We start from the raw sequence: 23,480 nt of genomic DNA, 5'->3' as shown, positions 1-23,480 counted from the left end.
GAGTATGCGGCGCTTACTTCAAAATTATTGAAGATAACAAAAATGCCTAAAAGAAAGGCTAATGAACCAAACGCTAATTCGGAATTTTGTGAATTTCTCAATGGTAATGTTATTCAATAAGTATTAAACAGTATATTAGAGTACTTGTATAATCAGGATAAGTAAATTCATCAATCTAGCTGGGAATGTGTAATAATTATTTGAATATTATAAAACGTTGCAGGCAATCGTGGGAAAATATGTTATAAAATTTTAACATAAATTATAAGACTTTAAATTTATCTCCATCTATTTATTATTTAGAACTTGCTGACTTTGAGAAAAACGTAAACAGAAATATTCATAAATACAATGTCTATAGGAAAGCATCAGGAATTCTAGCACAATTGCCAGAAAAAATTAAGAGTGGTGCTGAAGCTAAGAAATTGGTAATTATCCACTTTCATTAAATAGTGAATGTAAAGCTTGAGATGTTTTAACACTTTTAATATTTAACATACGAATGAATTGCATTTGTAAATGAAAAAAGCAATAATCATGGTAAACTATGTATCCTTTTTCAGAATGGAATTGGAGAAAAAATTGCCCAGAAAATTGATGAATTTATACAAACTGGAAAACTTAAAAAACTTGATAATGTGAGTACCTGGTTGAGTTTAATGTTACATTTTTAACTATAAGAAAGTTAAATGTGTTACATACAGAACTGTAATTATAAACATTTTATAACAAAATTTTAAAAGTGTAACCAATAGCCTCACGCTGGGATGGGATCTACACCAGGTGTCACCATCAGAACCTTTGCCTTTGGGGGGGATTTTTGAAAAGTCTGTATGAATTTCTGCTGCTAAATTAAATCACTTAATGCTTTAGAGTTCATTATTAGAAGAGGGAAACCAACTACATTTTCTTATTTGAATCAGAACATGCAGAGAGCATGTATTAAGGGAAGGTGGAGCAATTCTCCTTGTTTATTTATTAACAGTGAAAACTTTTGTCAGTTTCTTCATGCCCTTGTCTCCAAATACAACATGTTTTATTTGTTAAATTTATGCCAAACTCAGCACACATGGTTACATGGAAAGTCTTCTCACAAAATGCAAATTCTCAGTAGACTGTACTAATAAATAGGTTTTCCATAAATGGAGAGAACTGTCTCAGTAAATAAAATTGTGAACAAACTACTGATTATTTGAAATATTTTCAGTTCAAAACGGTTTTGTCTGTTTTACCAAGGATCAACAAACACAAGGAGAACGCATCTAGCCTTTAAACACACTAATGCAGTGTTGTTTACAAATTTCATTGGACGAGCCTTTATGCTGAATGTTTTACGGAAAGGTGGAAGACAATTTCCCTTCCGACGGCAGCAGGTGCTAAAGCGTCTAACCAATGAAAATTGTACACACGAAAATCCACGACTTTTGACTTTATATTATAACTCAAGGTTGTGCAGAAGGGGCAGGGAAAAGGGCCAATGAGCATGCTATTTAGGGCTGACACCCCCTTAGAAATTTCAGTTAGATGGGCATGTGATGACATAATTTGCCTTAGGGCCCATAACCCTGCAAGAGATTGAGACTGGCTATAGGGTAGTTATATTATTGTAATACAGGTAATAAATAGCATTTGAATGGAAATATTTCATTATTAATATAGATAAGAGCCAGTGATACAAATAAAAGCATAGCAGAGCTTTGCAGAGTTTCCGGTATTGGGTAAGTACTTATTTATTCCAAACATTATTTTTATTCATTTATTATTTTTTTAGACCAGCTGCTGCAAAAAAATTACTTGATGATGGAATCACATCAATAGAAGGTACAATACGGGAAATTATAGAACTATTACAAATTTTACCTTTAATTTTTTAATTCTATGATTTCCTACTTGTGGCTTTCATTCTTGCCTCTTTTAGGTTAGTTAGAGACATCAATTTCCGTATTCTAATTAGTTACTGTACCTAAGCATGGATGAACTAAAAACCAGTGCTAACCAGTCACAAAGAGGGAGAAACAGGCATCCCTGCTCAGACAAGCTGGTATTTTCATTAGGGGTGGGTGGTACAGCCAAACCCAATCTGAACTTTAGTTTCAGTATTTCGCAGCCAACTAGTTGAAATTTATTATGTATTCTCCATCTCAGAGAGGAGTTTGAATATTTTTTAATGAGTTTGGAATATGAGCCGAGGTTAACGGTAATAGTGAGTGTAGGGAGCTGTTGGCTCGCGTGGCATGAAGTGTTTGCCACCACCCTCCTATGCATTGTAACCTGGCCACCTGTTTAAGGCATTAAAAGCCGCTTGGGCCTAGCTGATTATTATTATTATTGCCAGAATATGATACATCTGAAAATCTTATCACTTGGAATAGAAATGGGAAGAGCTATTCAGATTTCACCAAACACTTTCTAATGCCAGTAGTAGCCTTTCAAGCATTTGAAACAAATATATAAAAAGATCAAATCCACACTTTCCTTCGCACTGTAATAAAACCACCTGGTATATTGGCAAACAAGTAACTTATAGCATACTCAATCGTATACAATTCCACCATAGATACAGATGGGATTGGGAGTGGTCAATTTCACTAACTTAAATTAAAGTTACCCATGTTGAGACTATTGTAAAATTTATCGATAAAATATTTGTAAAAATTTTGATTGCATTTTGTAATACAATAAACACTAGCCAGAAGGAAAGTGTTTTTATTTCTTTTATATTTCAACTACATTAAAGGCCAGCAAAAGTGGGGTTGTGAAAACAAAGTGACAGAATCTGCTCAAACTGCACTGGGGCCCTGGCGAAAGGGTGGGAAATATGGCATGATCTAGTTCAAAGGAAGTCCACCTGTAGCGCTGCCGAACAATGCGAAAGGTATTAGCTTCAGTGTCATGGTGTAGTTTGACTAGGTTCTGGCTGCATTCAGCAAAGTGGACTGAAGCTACGGAAAAGCATAGTACGTTATTGAACGACTTTTATCTTCCGGTTCCAACTAGAGTCCATTTCGAGCCCTGACGGGACCAAAATAAAAAGCAGGTTCGCTCAGTATATTCCCGGTTTGGTTTCTCAATGAACCAAGCCGTACATGCGGTGCGGTTTCTTGCTGAACACAGCAGTGGCATGTGCCTTCTAAATTCCTCAGTGGGTCACCACATTTTGGTAACTTTAGTGGGAAAAAATTTGGTTCCACCAACTTGGCCTACTTTCCCAAAAATTCTTGGCACCACCACTTAAGATTTTTTTTTTTTCAGATTTACAAAAACATTCTGATAAATTAACCCATCATCAACAAATAGGCTTGAAGTAAATAATTTAGTCTCATGGATACCAATAAATTTTACTTATGGTCTATGATTTTTGAAGGTATTTTGAAGATTTTGAGAGGAAAATTCCTAGAGAGGAAATAGCTGCAGCAGAAGTAGGTACTTTTCTCATATATTTTCTTTGTCCTCCTTTAGATTTGAGCATACAGTCATTGGTAACTCTGTGCTGAAGCAAATAAGTAAAGCCTTGTACTACTTAATATAGGGACATTTTGGCTCCCGTGATATGTAAAACACGCTCATTCCACTCCCTATCCTTATAAAATAAGAGTAACTCACTCTGTGCATGTGCGCAGGTTTGACAATGAGCGGCCGTGTTTAAAAATTAGGATTGCCATTTTCGCTTAACTATAGCCACTCCTTGTGAAACCTCGCAATGGGACTGCCAGTTCAAGTTTAAATATACATGCTTAAACTGCAACCTCCCACAAGATGGCAGGAGGAGAGGGATTTACAAAAATTAAAATTATGACTTGATTTGAGCACTGACCGAAGAGATAAATAGATTTTTTGAGCGCCAGTCAGTCTTTTTTCAATTTGAGTCTAGTCGTGTGGTATCATGAATGTGTAATTTTTGGAGTATGAAAATCTAGCAATAAATTTGTCAAAAATAAAACGTTATCATTTTTATAAATTAAAAGAAAAAGGAAATCGTACAAGGAGATATATGACAAAAGGTAACAAACTCGGGTAAGATCCAAATAAGGCAAATTTTTATTATTTAATGTCTTGTAACCGAATTTAGTACGATAAGTATAACATACATACATAGATAGATAAATACTTTTATCTAAAATAAAAAATAGTAGATAACCCAGAAAATCCAGTTATAATCTTAGCACTCACGCAGTAGCTATTTTGCCCATTTTCCCGAAAGAGGGGTAGTAAGAAGAGTTTACGTGCTTGCTAAAGAAATTTGGTGGTTTTGTAAAGTCTATATTCATTAGTCTTGGTGATCTGAAAATTGAGAACATTGACAGACACAAAATACCAACAAATTTTATTTTGGGGGAAAAAAATTAATTCAGGCATAATTGACAAAACCTAAAAAAAAATTAGAAACTATAAGTAATTCTGGTACCTGGATTTTTTAGATTGGCATATTCGAAAAATATTACATGTTTCTGATGTGGTTCTAAAAGTATTTTAAGGTTTGTTTTTATCAAAACTTTTTGGTAACGGTTTTCAGAAGAAATTAAGGAAATGGATTCAAGAAATAGATCGAAAGTACATTTTAACAATATGTGGAAGCTACAGAAGAGGTGAGTAATTTTTTTTAATAACTTTTGTTTCGTATATTGTTTTTTGATTCAAAGGCTGACTTTATGAAATTTGACCAACTCAGTTTAAAAGTAATTATAGCATTTTATCACTAAACAAGCTGAATTTGAACTTTAATGATGGAAGTCCAAGGGGTGCATAAAAGAAAAAATGGTAACTCCAAGTCAAATCAACAAGACCCAAACCTCACAAGTCACTGATTTTGTCCAAGCTTGATAATTTTTGGTCAAAACTAATACCTGTAAATAGCAAACTAGCTAAAAATATTTTAGGGAAGTTATGTGAAAAACAAAACTTGAGTAACTTAAAATTTAAGGTACTTCATCATTTTAATGATTTGGATCTCATTGGCTCTATACCCCATTAGACTAATTGAAGAAACTTCTGGCCCTGCAATAGTTTTATAGCTATAGTTATATAGTATTATATTATATTTCTTATCAATGTTTATCAAGGCTTACCAAGAAGTGGAGACATCGACATACTACTTACACATGAGGATTTCACATCTCAAACCAAGAACAAGGTAATCTCTAAAATCATAAATTCATTTTTGTTACTACAGATGCTGCTATCAGAATCTTTACCACTAGAGTGTAATTGATACTGAATGACCTTTACAATAAACTTTTGTAGTTAATAATATTAGAATAAATAGTAATGGGGAACCATTGTATTATTTATAAACACACCTTAATTGAATATTCTTACTCAATTATGAAATTGTTTTACACTGGAGAGCAGGGATTTAGCAAATTGATGATCTTTCATAGTGCAGAAACACATTTTAGCCACTTGTTTACCAAAGCAATTCATTATGAAAAGTAATCACGTGAAAAGGGTAACAGTCAAAAGGAAGGTTTTTAAACTCAACACCCATGAATAGCAATAATATTGTTACTTCTCTGGTGCATGTTTATTTAAGCTTACAGGTGTTAAATTCGAGCCATGTGAGTTTTGGCATTTTTATTAATGAAATGGATTATCCCTTCCTAAGAAGCTTGTGCCAATATACAGATTTTAATTGTTAAATTATTTCAAATCAATTTATTCAGCGAGTCCATCTCATTTTTGGGGAGGGGGAAATCTTTACTTTTATCTCTAGAAAATTACTATTTCGCCAGTGGTTTTATGTTTGTGTTCATTTACTCTATTAATCATCTCCAAAATATACAAATATTTAACAAAAGCTTTTATTAATAGTAATAACACGAATGTATTTATTCATACTTATGGACTTCTAGTGTGGCTCAATTTAAAGTGCTTTTTAGGAACATTTATCAATTTAATTTTGTAATAGGTTCATTCAATTTAAATTTAGTGAAATATTTCTGATTTTAATTTCTCAAATTATTATACTATTTTTCCTGACTGTGTTTGTACTTGGAACTGAATGACTTTATAGACCCTAATTCGTCAAAAAAACCAGGCCAAAAAATATTTCTTGCTTTTTTACCAAATAACTTTACACTCTGCCAGTATGCTTCTATCTTCCCTTAAAAGCCAGTCAAATCAGCCCAGTTTCTTATTGATACCCGAAAACTGAAGAACTTAATACTCATGCCTGGTGACGAATCGTCTCTGGTGTTTTCCCCCTTGCAGAAATTGAAAACCTATTATTATCATCCATGGTAAAAACTTACATAAAGTAATTTTTACAGAAGGAGAAAACACATGACTTGTAACTGAAACTTTTTATTAGGGGTGTAAATAGCCGATTAACAAAAATGAGCTTTCAGCTCGAGAGCCTTTTTCAATCTAACAAATAATCTAAGTTTAAGCATATGAAAAGTATGTTTGGCCTTGAATCAATTTTTTTGTTTTCTTATTAATGTGCATTGGGCTATTTACACCCGTTAAAAAAGTTTCAATTACAAATAATGTGTTTTCTCTTTTTCTAAAAATTACTTCATGACAGTGGATTGAAAACTAGACTGATGCATGCAACATATTCATACTTCTTAAGTAAAAATGAATACATTCTTTGTAATAATAATAATAGGTAAACCACTATTTTTTAACAGTTGGTCACATTTTATTGTATTTTTAATTCAACTGTATAGCTTTGTATTTATCTGATAAATGTTGTTTTTAGCCAGAACTGTTGGCAAATGTAGTGGAAAAACTGAAATCTGTGGAATGTATACTAGATACTTTATCTCATGGTCCATCTAAGTTCATGGTAAGTTTAAAAACTTGTCTTAAGAACAAATTTTCCTTCCATTCACCTGCATAATTTTTGGGACTATGGAACTCATCAACTTAGCTTCAGTTAATATGTTATGTAAGAGCCGGCCAGCATAGTTTTGTGTAATATTTGTATTGTAAATAATAGTGTATTAAATGCTAATATACTAACATTATAAAGACTGCATGTGGGGCCCAATTATTTTTAATTTTCTTAATTTCTTATTTTCAGGGCGTTTGCTTTTTGAAAGAAAAGGCTCCATTTAGAAGAATGGACATTCGGTAAATAATTTTTTGTATGTAACATTACAAATTTATAACAGTATATTGCAATGTCCAACCATAGTGTGCTGTACTAAAATACCTTTTATTAATTGGAGATGCATAGTTAATTTTTTCAAATAATTTAAAAAATATATTTAAACTCTGAGCTGTTGTTGAGTTGTTCCAACTTTATACTGCATTTTTAGGAGAAAAACATAGTCCTGATTAATTATATATGCCAATGCCATGTAAAATCCTTAAGCGAAATTTCACTACAGATGAAATTATTAATATTTTTTCCAATTAGCATAATTTTGTGCAGTAATTTTAAGCTAGCTGGTATACTTTCATTACAGATTGATACCTCATGACCAGTATTATTGTGGTATATTGTATTTCACTGGTAGTGACATGTTCAACAAAGAAATGAGAGGACATGCTTTGGAAAAAGGATTTACTTTAAATGAGTACTCAATACGACCAGTTGGAAGTACAGGTGTGCATAAGCAACATTTTTACTAGTGTACCAATTCCTATGCTGGTGGTTCAGCTTTCCAATGAATAGAATCCAAAAGCTTTAGATAATAGCTAGCACAATCAATGTGTACTTATAGGGAGTATGAACTTTCATGTTAATAGTAGTTTAACAAATTTCACTTTTCTGCCACCAGGTTTAACAGAAGCTAGGGCTACGTTCAGTAACGCTCTGTTTTCTAAAAGATGGTTTTCGTTGAGCCTTTTTGAATGCTTTTTCGGATTGCTATAAATTTAAAATATCGTCTGCAGCTAGCCTTTCTGCAGGCTGTGATGTCACTAAACCATTGATCAACAAAATAAACAGATCTTCCATCCGTTTTCTTTTCCAATTGCAAAACTAGAAATTCAAAAAGTCGTACAATAGCGAATACGCATTCAATGGCCCAACCGTTTATCGTTACTGAACGCAGCCTAGGAGTGATACATAAAAAAACAAGTTGGTGTACTAGCAGTCGATTTTTCCATTTAGTTCATTTAAATCTAATGTAGTGAAAAAAAGGGATTTATATGCCATATAAATGGGGTAATTAAGTACTTAAAAACTTTTCATTTGTCTTTTTTGGGGCTCCCATCAATCCTAGAATTCTAAAATGACCCTATAAAATCATATAATTCCATATTTTATTCTACAGTGCCTACATTTTAAACCCAACTGATGAAATTTTAAAATATTTACAGAGCAACAAGAAATATATTTATTTTGTAATTTTTGTTTAAAGCAATGACACTTGAAAAATTTCAATCATAAAAGATTTATTTTCTGATCTGGCTTAAATAGTTAATAAACACATGCTATAAAACTTGCGTATTTCTATAGTTTAACCCTATACATTTTTGAGCTCTATTCGTTGGCAGCCTTGCATTATTAATTACTTCCATCCTGTTCCAGATCATAATAATCAGCTTGGCTACTGCCGAAGTTATTAAACGACATTTAGGTGGCTAGGTTGTACTGCTTAGGGTGGGGCAAGCCCTTCATGCCACGCAGGCCAACAGCTCCCAACACTTCCTGTTAACCTCAACCAGATTTTATGAAAAGATATGGGGGAGGGAACACTTTAACTCAACACGGAAGGAGTTTATATAAGTTTTCACCCAGTGCCACAAGCTGGGAACAAACCCAGCTGCTCTTACAATACTTGCGCAATTTGGATATCAATCGGTTAATTTTAAAAATAGTATAGTTGAAGCCATGTGTGTATCAATTTTATTAAAATGTTCTCACTATGGTCATGAAAAATCATCTTTTACCCTATTTTTTTTATAATTAAATACTTGGTATTATTCACTTAATGTAGGTAAACCTGGTGAAAATTTGCCTGTAACATCCGAAGAAGATATCTTTGACTACATTGACTATCCATACAAAGCTCCAGAAGAAAGAGATCTTTAAATATCATTGCCAAAACTCAAAACAGGAAGAAAAAGACCTGAATTTCTAACAAATACAAAAGCATTTATTGTATAATATACAAAATTAGTATTTTTTGTACAGTAAAATTCTATACAATCATGTACTTCAGTTTTTTGGTACTTCCATAAAATAAAAAATTTCAATATTGTTGAAGTTAAATATTTCAGCTTTAAATGCAAAATATAAAACAGTGCCTTATTAGATCTATGAAATGACTAGTCTAATTCATTTAAGAATCATGTAGTAGAGGATAAAGTACAGATAAAAACTGGCAACAATCAATCAGGTCATGTGCAGGGGATTCCAGTTTTCCTTTGACGGTAGTGGAATTTTGCCTTATGATTCAAAACAAGTAGTATTGCCTGTTGAGGCGTTCTTAATAGCAACAATACCACCATCATTTTAAATAACATGGGTTTATATGGTGCTGCTTATCCTTTACTACAGGATCCTCTATTTCCTGAGGTTTAAAGTTCTACTCTAGCACAATAACACGCATCCTTTTGAGCATCAATGAATGCTTTACAACCAAGAGCTTTTGTACTGAGGTGTAATAGCTTTGATGTAACTTGGCAATCTGAAATGGAATAAAATTAGAAATAATTGTATTTAAGTGACTAAGCATGAAAACGCATTAGAAAAAACTCAATTTTAAGTTCACTTGTAGCAAGAGACACAGAAGAAAGAGTCTGCCTTGACGCTGCCATGAAAATTTCCAACTTCTCCGTCCTGTTCTCCCCCCCCCCCTTGCACGTGATTATTTGACGTTATTCGTGAGTTGGCTATCAAGACAGACTCTTTCTTCTATGTCTCTTTGCTTGCATATACAAAAAATTTTAGTATAAAACAAGAACTTCACATTGTACATACTTTAGATATGTGCTAATGGCTTGTTACTTAAACAGAAAAATGAAATTGGATCATATAAATGAGTGTTACATTAAATTTTGACATTTTCATTATAAGTTGGTGTTAAATCATTTACCTCTGCAAAGCTATGATAAATAATTTCACACTCAAATTCTAATTTTCCCTGACCATGTTTAAATATTTTACCGCACTTTTAAGGTCAAAAATTATAAAAAAAATTCTCTTTTATTGAAAGTTAATATATTTACATAATTAATATTTTAGTTTAGAGGTTAAGTTTTAACCAAAACCTTTTCATTGCCACATAATTTTTAATAAACTAAATAATAATCACATTACTATTATAAAATTACCTTCATAAAGTTTACTTTCAATTTTAAATAAAATTTCCTAATGTTTCCCTTAACTTTTACTAGTTTTAAAATTACCTTGCCTTTAACCTGACCTGTGGCAACTGTTTACATTTCTTGCCCCTTTTACAAATTTCACCAAACAGGAGTATCATACTCATATTAAAATAAAAGCTAATATAATATAACTCACTTTTATATCCATCTTTTCCAAGTCTCTTTTTTTGCTTATCACAGGTTTTAGAAAGACACTTTTCGAAATCCTCATCACATTTTTCTCTTTTATTGAAGCACGTACTATAGCATATGTCATGTTGATCACAACAGTTTGCCATTTCTGAGACAGGGAGTTCTTTAGCACTCAACTACATAAAAAATTAGTTTTTAATCTTAACAACTTAAAAGATTGAAAGTTATAAGTGCGATAATGGAAATGTTTCCAATCTATTTTGATAAAAGATTTTGAAATTATAATATTGTGGACTGTCTCATATCCACTTCATGGCAATTTTCCATTAGCATTTTGGTTAAATCGACCCATGTTTCCATATTATCATTCTCTTCATCAGTGTATTATACCATCAACTTAAGCAAACAATTTTTTAAACTTTATACGCCATCAAAGTTCTATTTCTTAAGAATTAATTTTGGTGGAAATTTATTAAGCTTCCCACTACCTTAAAGCAAGTGGCTGCTCAACGTGAAGTAGCTCTTTTTCAATAGATGTTGCTAGCTAGGAGCAACAAACACAGCACCCCACACAAGGAGAACGCAACCGGTCAAAAGTCGTGGATTTTATTGTGTACTATTTTCATTGATTAGACGCTTTAGCGCCTGCTGCCGTTGGAAGGGGAAAATTAGGAAATTGTCTTCGCCTCGCCCATAAAACGTTCAGCGTAAAGTAAAGGTTCGTTTAATGAAATTTGTACACAACACTGCCTTAGCCTGTTTAAAGGCTAGCTGCATTCTGATTGTGTTTGTTGCTCCTAGTCGCTAGCATCGAAATAAAAAAGGCGGTACTTGTAGGTATCCCTTGTGTTGATTGGATTGTTTGTAAATTGGACAATAACACTAATTACAGAAATTATAAACAATATTTTTAAATGGGATATGTAATTTAGGCTAAAGTCCACGATATAGAGTATAAGTTGTCTAACTATAATCCCCCACAATGGCTCTCTGACGACATTATCATTTGGCTATTTTGAATTTTAGCTTCCTTTGCGATAAGCCACATCTACAAGTTTTAAACTAATACTTTAAAGGCTAGGCATATATGATTGAAATTCTGTGTACTTATTATGAAGCAAATATAGAAGTTTCCATTTACTTGAACTCCATAGCTTCCACACCCATTTGGAACAGGTTTATGGTGAGTATTTTTTTTAACAATTTCGCCTGAAAAAATTTTGGGAAAATTAATAATAAAGAAATGTATGAAACCGCATGCACAACTAATCAACATTCAGCCAAGACTTGAGTTATATTTATATTACAGGAAACAAACGCAAATTATATTAATTGAACATGGTTAGTTTGTCATATATTAAGAGTTTCCAATTTTTCTTTTAAAGCCTTGTGGTAAACTTATTTACATTAAATTAAGATTTGAAATAAACCAGAAACATTTTATGGCAACCCCAGATATTATTAACTGACAATGATATTTAAGAAATTTATCCTTAAGGAAAATAATCAAAAAGGTTTTAGCCAGTTTAAAACATTAAAACTTAATATGTAATTCATTCTTCTTTGAATTTGTCTTATCTCATGCGTAGATGAAACAAAGTGCTTTTACTATTTTGTTTTGGGCGAATTAAACAAACATATTCAAGCTGCAACATAATGCTCACTTATTTGAAGTTTACCCTAATGTTAAGATTTCCTATCAGACATCATATGGACCACTGGTCCAAAAATTAAAAAGCTCCACCATCCTCATACCAAGGAATTAAACATGTACTAAGGTGGCCAGTTCACACAATTTGTACTCAAACTTCCCTTTCCCTCAGTCTTAAATAATGGCATTCACATAATTCTGAAGAAATAGGTACCAGCTTAAATACAAAACTGAAGGAGGAATGATGGGGCGGGGGGGGGGGGGGTAAGTGATAAATAGGCATGATCATCAACACCATTTACCATTAGTGGATTAATATTATGCAAATGAACTGTGAGGAGAACACATGTAACACCACATTTGACTTGAAACTAGGACAGGGGGAGACATTTAAGTTTTTCAAAACTATAGTGTCCTAATAGGAAAATTAATTATTTTACAACAAACAATTATGAATAACATATAAAAAATTTACCTCTGGGGCAAGTAAATTCGCATGGTCCGTCTTTGGTTGCATGATGGGCAACATCCTCAGCAGATTTAAGTTGTACATCCAATTTTTTCAAGCCATAAGAAACTCCTTGTAGGAAATCAGTTGCCATTTTAATACCATCTTGTATATTAGCTATAATTGATTGAGTTTTACAATAAAAAGCTCCAAAAAACAGAGCACAAATAAATTTTATAATTCTCCATTTTCCCATTTTGCCAAAAGATGGACTTTGGACAATGCAGCAATGCTAAAAAAAGTAAAGACAAGTTTAAAATCGTCTGCTTGTTGGTGTACAATTGGGGATGAAATTGGTCAAGGGCTAGCTGTTGCAGTACTTAATGGAACGATTTTAAATTTGGCAGCCGACCACAAAGATCCCTGGTTTGGTGTGTTTTGTTTTTTTGAAGACGACATTGTGGCCTGGTTTGAAGTCTGGAAGTTAATTGATGCGACATAGACATAATAAAGAAAATATACGGCGGGAGCGATAACTAGCAGACAACCGGCAGTTGTTCCGTATTCCTGTGGTACTCCGTGTAAAGCGCCACCTAACGCTTAATACTATTTATGGGTTTAAAATCATACGCAAAACCTTTAGCGGTGATTTTGAAAAACGGGCAGTACCTTTATGACCGAGGTAACAACCCCCCCCCCCGAATTGCTGATGACTGGGGGGGTGCCTAATAAAAATCAGTGAAACTTCCGTCAGCACCCCCCCCCCTTGAAATTTTCCCTCAAAACCCCCCCTGAAATAAAACATAACATAACAGTAACATAAATACTATGCTACTTTTGGTAGTACTGAAAATCTGTTTTTATTTGGAAATAATGGTAAAAATTTGTGCTTTTACGCATTGCAATAACTTTTCAATAACTAAACCGATACCGGAAAAGGTTTAATTAAATAAGTAGTATTAAATTATAATATTAATTAGATAAATATTTATTATTATTCAAAATATTTATATAACTATAGGTTTCCCTTATCTCCTTATCTAAACCTACAATACTTTCTCAATGGATAATTTCTGTCATAAGTGTAAAACTTCCTATTCTTCACATGCAAAATATTTACTGAGAGCTATTCACAAGACAGACTGCATTACGGGCTTCGTCGCCGTTTTGCGTCCGTTTGCTAACGCGTCACACATAGCCTTTGACAGCACTTCACTAGGGGGAGATTTTCTTCTTTTGATGATGACGTCACTACGTTCAGCAGAGCTCATCAGACTCACCGATTACTAATCGGTGACATCGGTTTCCTACTGTACGCTTTGTCGCGATTCCGGTTTTGACGTCACGATAGTCATCGGTTACTCACCGTAGTCATCGGCTGGAAGAGCTGCAGTCAACGGAAAAAAACCCGATAGATTTGATATTTTCCACCGATGACCTTTTTCGTCATGATGACGTCGTAAGTTGCTGAACGCTTTTATTCAGTCATCGGTGTTTTTTAAAATGCCGTAGCTTTTATAGTAGTATTACGACAGAAATGACTTCGGTGAGTAACCGATGACTATCGTGACGTCAAAGCCTACAGATGGGCTACGTTCAGCAGAGCTCATCGGACTCACCGATTACTAATCGGTGACATCGGTTTCCTACTGTACGCTTTTTCGCGTTTCCGGTTTTGACGTCACGATAGTCATCGCTTACTCACCGAAGTCATCGGCTGGAAGAGTCGGTTTTTCCGATGACTGACGTCATTACTGACGTAAAACTACTATAAAAGATACGCCATTTTAAAAAACACCGATGACTGAATAAAAGCGTTCAGCAACTTACGACGTCATTGTGACGAAAAAGCTCATCGGTGGAAAATATCAAATCCATCGGGTTTTACCGTTGACTGCTGCTGAACGTACCCTAGGAAACCGATGTCACCGATTAGTAATCGGTGAGTCCGATGAGCTCTGCTGAACGTACCCCGAATAAAAGTGTTCAGCAACTTACGACGGGTTTTTTTTCCGTTGACTGCTGCTGAACGTAGCCTAGTTCTCAGTAAAAACTAAAATATTCCTCAAAGTGACAAACTTATGGAACAATATTATAGAATTATGTTGCTGTAGAACGCGAAAACTGGACACCTTCAAATCATGATTTCATTGGTATGGATCCCTTTTTAGAACGGGATATACAAATTGTAAATAGCAAAAGGTGGCTCACGCAAAAAGCCATTCCAACTCAGGTTTAGTTTCCATAAAATTAAAACAAGTAAAAATAATTTAAATGTTTTTTTTTATTAATTGTAAAGAAATTACATCCACTTGAATTTGAAATAGAAAAAATCGGTGATTCTAACCTCTCACAGCCGAAATATTCGCGAATCACGTCACAGTACCTAAGATATTACAAACACGAACAGGTGATGATTTTTTATTTTATCACCTACTCGACAGGAGTCGCTAAAAATGTAGTACCCCAGGAATACGGAACACTCCGGGAACAGCTGCCGGTTGTCTGCCACCCGTAGAATCTTGTGTCTTTTCCTTATGTCTATGGGATGCGAACTAGGAGGATTCAAGTGTACAATAGCTGAATAAGCACATTGTTTTCCCCACCGACGAACTTGTTTTACTGTTGGGGTCGACGTCACAAAAACGTCATAGAAACGAGTAAAGCTGGTTTCACACTCGACGGAAAATTAGCAGCGGAAAGTTGAACGTTAGCGGTAAATGTAATTTGAATCAATTTTCAGCTCGGCGTTTATTATCGTCTTTCCGTCATATTTTCGGTCGAGTGAGAAACCAGCTTATTTGCGTTGTTTTGTTCGAATTTGGCGTCTGCTTCAGGTACACTGGGTGATAGTGAAACAGCAGCGGCCTTTGAGAAAATAACAGTTTTGGTCCTATTTAGTATTTTAGTATTTACAAATAGAAAATATAGTCAGCGAGAGAGGCACCTGGGGGGAAAGTGTTTAACACCGAAGCCGCGTTGTACGCCGATAGCGATCCGCTGAGTTAAATATACGACAGAGCGCGGCTCGCCCCAGTTACTTCGCGAATCCGACGGCCAATAGAGTGGAGCAACGGCAAACCATCACGACCGAAAAACCCTAGAGTTTCAATGGCTTTAAATTTAAATGCTTTCTTCCTCAATGCCTGGTGGGGCGGCTAAGAGTGTAGCTGTAGAGGAAGAAGCCAGTGACGCACCCAGGATTTTTTAGAGGGGGGAGGGCGATGAGTTCCAAAACATTTTTAGGTAGAGTTTGTAATGAAGGCTTCGGTCATGCTAATTTTCTTTTTCTCCCTGCCTCCCTCCTGAGTGCGCTACTTGAAGAAGCTAAATAAGGGTCGGTGCAGGTAAAGTCCCACACCAATGCTTTTTCACGGGATGAGGGACATGCCATCAGGCCGCTTGCCGAGAAAGGCGCTCCAAACTTCTCTTGTAGCTCAGGCCGTGGGACCCGAACGATTCAACGTGGCTTCCACAAACGCAAATGTGCGGCACACAGAGGGGGCACCCAAACGTAGACTCACCACTATCCGAAAGGAGTCATCGTCCAAGTGGGTGCCCAAGGAAGGCGACGGGAACACGTTTAGTCAGGAACCCGTCCATAAGTAACACTTGCTTTCCCCAAATTTCCAATATTTTATCGTTATTGCATGGAAGCGCCGTCTAAATTAATTACACAATATTTGAGCTCTTTACCCTGCTGTTTTTACCATAGAAATCTTATAACATAGAATGATTCCGTATAAATACCAAATGGGCCAATTACATTTTCGGAGGTTTCGTCATTAACAGACAATCACGATTCAAAGAGTTGCCATCTAGTTTGAGTTACTGAAAATAACAATTCGATTTTAGATTACGTCACCTTAAGAACCCGCATTTGATTGGCCCACGTCAATCGAGTTTAATGTAATTTTTAAACAACGTAGACTATTTCTTTACTCGTAAAGATTTTTCTCTTATATGCAAACGTTTTGGATAACTATTGCGTTGTTTGTTGTTATGACTCCTCGATGATTCATTTCCACATGTAGAAAACGATTTGCGGTGGACGATAATCAATAATGTGTCGTTGTACAGGTAAAAGTTTGGGTTTTCTTAAGCCTCGGAGCAATTTGAAATGTTAACAAACGGCGGGCTATTCAAATTGGTGATTTGGTAAAAATTACTTCAGGAAGTTCAGTGAGCCTAGTGGAACAACAACTCAGGACTGTAATTACTGCAATATCCGGTTTTTTAAAAACACTTTATTTAGCATTGTAAATATCGGTATTCGTTGAGAACTATCTCTTAATATGTTGTTTAACAGTGGAATGTTGAATTTAAGCAGAGTGCGAGACATTTATCTTGGCTAAGCTTCTAAGAGAAAAAGCATATATTATTATTATTGCTTAGCCCAAAACTGCCATTGACATCGCCCGCTATTTTAAAAGTTGGGCCTAGGCTTAAATATTTTCAAATCGAACCTAAAATTAAAGAAATCTTATTTATCTTTCTCACAATCATAGAAATCGGATAACAAACTGGAACGATTTTTGAAATTTTGTCGCGTGGACCGATTAGAACTTTTAAAAAACCCTGCCTTTGGCCCATGCTTTTCGTTAGGCTCGCAACGAAAGTTACGCCATCTGCGCCACACTGGTGAACTAACACTCTATTTCGCCTAAGATTAAATGGCCGACTTTAGCTCGACGCTAACGCAGTTTTTTTTTACATATTTAAAGCGACTTATGTTTAATTAAAGTTGAAGAATGGCTCAAAATGGCGTAATTAAATCATGTAAGAGTAAATACACAAAAGAAAACATATTTTCACAGGTTAGTGTTAGAAATAGTTTTCTTTTTACCATAATTTCCAATCGCTAAGAACGCACTAGAAAACGCGTTTCTTTCAAATCATAGAAAGCTAGTTTTTTTAAATCAAAAATGAAGAATGGTTAATTAAATATTTTAGGAGTAATTACTCAAACAAAACATATCTTTTCACGGTGTAGATGGTGTTACTGTCGTTTTAGCCAAGAATCTAATTGGTGGTTGTTATGTTCACGAAATTATACTCTTTTAGATCTTATTAAATAGTTTTATTATATACAAAAGGTAGAATACCGTAATTACATTGTTACTCTCAGCCCTGCTAGACTGCTAGTCTTATAATAAGTTCACGTATAGAGATGCCTCTTGGCCCTCTATCTAATACTAGGTGGCGCCACTATACTGTCAATAAGACCAGAAGTAAGTTAGATTAGTAAGTACGTTAGGTTAGCACAATAGAATATAACAAGATTTTTTTTTAAACAGAGTGAAAGGTAGTAAAATGTTATGGAGAATAAGTTTTCCTATATTTAATAATTCTTCCGAATGAAGACGTTCTTCTCTCCAATGCTTTATCTTGCTTCGGTTCTTTGCTAGGAATAACTCTTGAGTTATTGTTGCGTGAGTTAACCATCCTCACTGGACTTCCAAACACCAGGGACGGAGAAGGAATTTGTGGAGGAATTATCGGATGTCTCACTGGTGATGATGGATATCTCTGCAGCGTATTCGGTTGTGGTTGAAGTCTAATAATAATAGGACATTCCTTCCTTGTTGCCAATGTCTCTCGGTTTGGTAGAAAGGTACGTTGTATCTCAACCACGCTTTCTGGCTGCTCATCTGGATGCGTTGCGTGTGTTATTTGTACTTTCGTTGGTGTTTTTCTCTGTTTTTCTTCTAACCGTATTGTGGTTGTTATTTGATGTTGTTGTTGTTCCTCGTTGAATGAAATTTGTCTTCCTTGATATGGGGTTTTTCTTGATATCACGGGCTTAGGTTCCTGTTCCAATCGTTTCTTTCTTAGTTGAGGTAGAATTTGCTCACTTCGCTGTCGCAAGTGTACTCTTGTTCGTCGAAATACTTGGTTTTTAATTGTTTTTAAGATATAAGAGTGAGGATTATTATCTAAATTCAGAATAATAGCTGGAAGCCAGTTTCTTTTATTGGAAAAATACCATACAGCGTCCCCTTTTTTAAATGGTGGTAGTTGTTTAGTAGGTTTTCTTGATTGATAATATATCATATTTTCTTGCCGTCGCTGTAGTGCTCGTTTAATTCGCTGCGTATTATATTGTGGTTTTAATACTTGTTGATTTGTAACATTTGGAGTTCGAATATTTCTACCCATCAGTGCCTCATTGGGACTTATACCATCTTGTTGTGCAGTCGATCGATACTCCATTAATACATAGTTGATGTCTTTACCACTTATCTCAGCTTTAGTTATCAAATTCTTTAGGGTTTGCACACAACGTTCAGATAAGATAACCCGTTACTTTGCGGGAAATATGGGCTAGCGGTAACCTGTTCAACTCCCCATTCCTTTAAGAAATTGGTAAACATATATGACGTGAATGGTGGACCATTATCTGAGATTAGTCTTTGAGGTATACCATGTCTCGTAAAGTGTGGTACCATAAATTTGATGACAGCTTCAGCATTTGTATTTGACATTTCCTGGGCTTCAACGTATTTTGAATAATAATCGACCAATACAATATAATATTCTTCGCCTTATATTTTAAGAAATCTGTTCCGACTGTATGCCACGGGAGTGGGGGAATTGAATGAGGTTGTACAGGCATTATTGTATTAGCACGGTTTCTTTGACAGCATATAGGGCATGTCAGTATGTATTGCGTTATATCTTGTGTCATGGTGGGCCAATAAACGTTCATCCGTGCTTTCGTTAAACATGCCGTAACGCCTTGATGAATGGAGTGTAACTGGGCAATAGTTGCAATTTTTAAAGCATCAGGCACCATCAGGCGGTCTCCTCTATATAGTAGACCTTCCTTTTCATGAATTTCCTCTTGTATTGACCAATAATCACATACTTGTTTTAATTTTATTTGTTCTTTATATTTTGGCCATCCCAGTTTGGAGTATGTTATTAATTGTTGAAAAGTTGCATCTTCCTGTATTACTTCTTTAAACTGAGTTTCCTTCTCTATCGACAGTGAGGTCAATCCATAAATCGTGGCTTGCGGTCCTTCCAAATAGGTTGTTGAATACGTAACTTCTGCCTGTGGTGCACGCGAAAGTATGGTTTTCAATATGGGGATCATGAATTAAAAAATCATCTGTAGAGATATGTGATCTTGGAATGTCCCCAAATATTAAATTCATTGTTTGCTGAAATAGTTCTGAAGCCACTTTAATACCATATGGCAATCTTAAATACCGTTATCGGCCAAATGGTGTTGAAAAAGTGCATAACAGAGAACTCTCTTCATCTAATTCAATATGCCAAAAGGCGTTCTTTGCATCCAGAACTGTGAAGACAGTAGATCCAGATAAATTTGAGAATATCTCTTGAGTTGTTGGCATATGGCAATACTGACATTGTAGAGCATTATTCAAATTTCGCGGGTCCAGACATATCCGAAGATTCCCGTTGGGTTTCTGTGCGACGACCATGGGATGTACCCAAGGAGTTGGTTTTTGGATAGGCGTTATAATATTTAATTTCTCCATTCTATCGAGCTCTTCTTTGACTCGCCCTTTTAGATGTACGGGTATCGGTCTTGCTGGTATTATTGTGGGGTTGACATCCTTTTTAAGTACAGTTTGTATTGTCCCGGAAGCTTGCCAACAGTATTAAAAACATCTTGATATAAGTCAATAATTTGTTGTGGACTCATGTCGCTACTCACATCTTCGGAGAGTGTCTGTACCATCCTATAATCAGACGGTGTGAGATTGACTGGTTGACGAGATATTAATCCAAGTCATCTTGCTGCTTGACCACCAATAACAGGAGTTTTATAGTCACGTGTAACATAGAATACCGTTGGAATGGATAACTTCTGAGAGCCACAAGAAAGTTCAAAAGTTCCCAAGATGTCCACATTGTGACCAGAATATGCCCGGATACGATATTGAGCATTCCGCAGTGGTGGGCGATCAGGTATCTTTAAATATTCAGAATTAGGTATCACATTTACTTGTGCACCTGTGTCAATTTTAAAAATAATAAGATGATTTGCAACATATAGAGGTGCTCGCCATATATTATCTTCACCCGCTACTGCATGTTGTTTCTCCACCATGTCCAAGTTCAAATAGATGTCGTCATCAGTCTCCCATGTACCTTCTGAATCAGCTGTAGTTCGTAACGCCTGAGTCGGCAAGTATTGTTCTAAAGCTTGAACTGTTCGGCACTCTGACGCAAAATGGTTATTACCTCCACAAGCTCTACAGGTGCGGCCTATCGCTGGGCAGGTATGGTTAGAATTAACTGAACCACAGCGAAAACATTTATATTGACGTTGTTGAGTCTGCTGTTGGTAATCTCCTCTAGCTCGATTACCTGCTGAACTATCCCGACGCAGAAATTGATTGCCTCGTTGAAAGCCAGTTCTGCCCCTAGAGGAACAGCGAGGCCCGGAATTATCACTATAAGCTCGGGGTCGAAATGATTGTTGATTATTTCGGTATGGCTGTCTCTGTTGTTTTATCACATCTACGCTTGGCTCCACATTCACAGTAGTATTTTCAGCTCGTGCCATTAATTTGTTCTGAGCATTCGCTGCCTCGTCCGCTTGGCAGATAGTAACGGCTTCTTATAAGGTTAAGGATGGGATCAGTAACAGTTTCTTGCGAACTTCAGCATCTTGCATTCCAATTGTGATTTGTGTTGCAATCAAGGAATCTTTTAAAAGACCAAAATCACAATCTACAGCCATAGTTCTAAGGGTGGTTACATAATCATTAAAAGGCTGATGTGTCGCTTGCTTTGGGAGCGTCCATAAATTTCGTGAGGCGTTTAGGAGAGGGAGGGGGTCGAGCTGAATCTCACCCAATCTCACGTGGAGGAGAGGGGGGGTTTCGGCAAATATTTATTTTTCCGCAAAAAACAGTGTAAAATTGCGATAAAACTGGGTTAGATTAAGTAAAACATGTTTTTAAGTATTTTATTGTTCGTTTTTCTCACTGTGATTCTAGACTACATTCTGTGTAAAATAATAGTCTTAACTAGTCTTTAATATAAATAATTAAGCAAATTATGTTTTTTTTTAAAATAAATCCAACGTAATCAAACACAGGTTAACATATTTACACTAAAAATACGCATTTTGAAAATCTCAGTTGATATTAGGTGGGGCAGAGCCTGAGAGGGGCTCGAGCCAAATATCACGACATCTGACCAAGGGGGGAGGGGGGTCGAAAAATCGGCAAAATCACCTCACGTAATTAATGGACGCTCCCTTTTTTATAAAGAAGGCATAACGAGAATAGGTAACATTATGATAAGGCTTGTAATAGGCATCAAAAGCACCAAAGATATTTTGTATAGTACGTTGGGTTTCCGCAACAGCAAATGGAAGTGTTTTATATATTTGATAACCTTCAGTTCCAATTAAATGCAATAATACATTACGTTGTTTTTCCTGACTTGTAGCGGAGAGGTTAGATGCTGCAGCAAAGATTTGAAAACGTTCTTTATACTCTCGCCAAGCATCCGCTGGTTTTGAGCCTGGGACAAATTCTTCTGGAGGTTTAAGTGACAATGCTGTTGTTGCAGTAGTCTGGACTGGAACAGCTGGATTTTCCATACTTCAAAATTCAACGAGAGTGAGACCAAGAGCTTAGGCCTTGGACTTAAACATTTATAACAGTTCTATTTCAAAACAATTCTGTCAGGCATCCCACTTCTGACACCATGTTATGTTCACGAAATTATACTCTTTTAGATCTTATTAAATAGTTTTATTATATACAAAAGGTAGAATACCGTAATTACATTGTTACTCTCAGCCCTGCTAGTCTTATAATAAGTTCACGTATAGAGACTCCTCTTGGCCCTCTATCTAATGGCGTTTTCCATTGGAGTCCTCTGAGAGCTCCTGGGGCTCTCCTAAATATAAAACGTGTTCCATTGGGACAAAAAGGGCAACTCCAAAAAGGAGGCACGTCTTCCATTGGCACTGTTGCTCCCTCGCGGATTGACCCGAGCTGCCCCAACTCGAGGGACGGGGCAACCAAAAATGAGCAATTTTTAAGCAAAGTGACTCCGAGAAAAATTCGTCCGAGCACCTAGCGGAGTTCTCGGTGTTAGAGCGATGACGTCGAAGGCAAATCCGGATCACGCTCAGAGCAGTCCCAATGGAAAACGCCATAATACTAGGTGGCGCCACTATACTGTCAATAAGACCAGAAGTAAGTTAGATTACTAAGTACGTTAGGTTAGCACATAATATAGTGGTCTGCCAGCCATTCGATTAAGCGTTCTAGTTTGTTATCCGATTTCTATGCTCCCAATGGCATTTAAATACTCCTTATAATAAGTAAATATGAAAACAAAACTAAAAGTTCAAATAATCTTACCTATATTATTAAATAAAAATCCAAAAACGTTGGAGTGTTTCATGTGAAAAAAATTCCAGGAAAAACCTATGGGAATTCTGCGAGCTTGGATCCGATGGATCCTGTAAGAATCGTCTGAGCTTTTACTATTTTTAACCGCCATGTTATGGCGCTAGCGGTTGGCCTTAATCAATGAATGGCCGCTGATTGGATGAAGCTTAACCAATCATTAGTCTTTGCTACAAAATGTCCTGGCGTCAGGTTCTCCCGTAGACCGGAGCATTCTAGGTAGGAGTATAAGATTTCTATGGTTTTTACCCATACTTTACTTATTTCTAGTTTTAACTAATCAGAATAATCTCATCATATCAACATAAGAAACATAAAGATAACAACTTGGATAATTCTTTACTACATATTTTCTACACACGTGACATTAATGCTAAGAAAGTTGAAAAAGTGGCACCCGGTAGCGATTTCACGAACTTTACAACTTCCGGGAATGTTACAGTACTCATTTCTCACCATTTGACGCCAATGTCAATTTAATTTAACATGCTTCAAAAATAAATAAATTAATGACTGAATGATAACATAAAATTTATTATAAAAACACAACCTCCAG

At 35.5% G+C, this 23,480-nt stretch overlaps 2 protein-coding genes across 3 annotated transcripts; one reads left to right on the top strand and one right to left on the bottom strand.

The window, feature by feature from the left end:
- LOC149959092 (DNA polymerase beta-like) lies at positions 1-9,108 on the top strand. 2 transcript variants are annotated; one of them, XM_090166421.1, is made up of 13 exons: positions 1-103; positions 304-428; positions 564-638; positions 1,660-1,718; positions 1,772-1,821; positions 3,253-3,304; positions 3,365-3,419; positions 4,514-4,586; positions 5,061-5,131; positions 6,701-6,787; positions 7,025-7,074; positions 7,413-7,552; positions 8,892-9,108. In XM_090166421.1, the coding sequence occupies exons 1-13, from the start codon at positions 43-45 to the stop codon at positions 8,984-8,986; spliced, it is 993 nt and encodes a 330-aa protein (XP_090022547.1). In that variant the 5' UTR covers positions 1-42; the 3' UTR covers positions 8,987-9,108. The 2 variants fall into 2 exon arrangements, with proteins under 2 accessions (XP_090022547.1, XP_090022548.1); XM_090166422.1 differs by lacking the exon at positions 8,892-9,108 and adding an exon at positions 7,728-7,828.
- Positions 9,029-13,020, bottom strand: GXIVsPLA2 (phospholipase A2 group XII). Its single transcript, XM_090166423.1, has 4 exons — positions 12,543-13,020; positions 11,558-11,625; positions 10,421-10,592; positions 9,029-9,584 (listed from the first exon to the last, which is right to left on the bottom strand). Exons 1-4 carry the CDS (start codon positions 12,769-12,771, stop codon positions 9,475-9,477), a joined length of 579 nt encoding a protein of 192 aa, XP_090022549.1. The 5' UTR covers positions 12,772-13,020; the 3' UTR covers positions 9,029-9,474.
- Positions 13,021-23,480: the final 10,460 nt, after the last annotated feature.

Source organism: Leiobunum rupestre, chromosome 2 (assembly GCF_980474605.1).
Source record: "Leiobunum rupestre chromosome 2, qqLeiRupe1.1.hap1, whole genome shotgun sequence".
NCBI lineage: Eukaryota > Metazoa > Arthropoda > Arachnida > Opiliones > Sclerosomatidae > Leiobunum > Leiobunum rupestre.
This window is presented reverse-complemented; position numbering and strand designations above follow the sequence as displayed.

What these genes read in the sequence shown, in the direction of transcription:
- GXIVsPLA2 (XM_090166423.1), bottom strand. Translation starts at nt 12,771, where the DNA reads ATGGGAAAATGGAGAATTATAAAATTTATTTGTGCTCTGTTTTTTGGA. An exon ending in CGAATTTACTTGCCCCAGAG is followed by an intron (nt 11,626 to 12,542) that starts GTAAATTTTTTA and finishes AAATTTTTTCAG; the next exon opens with GCGAAATTGTTAAAAAAAAT. An exon ending in TGGAAAAGATGGATATAAAA is followed by an intron (nt 9,585 to 10,420) that starts GTGAGTTATATT and finishes ATTCCATTTCAG; the next exon opens with ATTGCCAAGTTACATCAAAG.
- LOC149959092 (XM_090166421.1), top strand. Translation starts at nt 43, where the DNA reads ATGCCTAAAAGAAAGGCTAATGAACCAAACGCTAATTCGGAATTTTGT. An exon ending in TGCAGAGTTTCCGGTATTGG is followed by an intron (nt 1,719 to 1,771) that starts GTAAGTACTTAT and finishes TTATTTTTTTAG; the next exon opens with ACCAGCTGCTGCAAAAAAAT. An exon ending in AGGAAATAGCTGCAGCAGAA is followed by an intron (nt 3,420 to 4,513) that starts GTAGGTACTTTT and finishes AACGGTTTTCAG; the next exon opens with AAGAAATTAAGGAAATGGAT.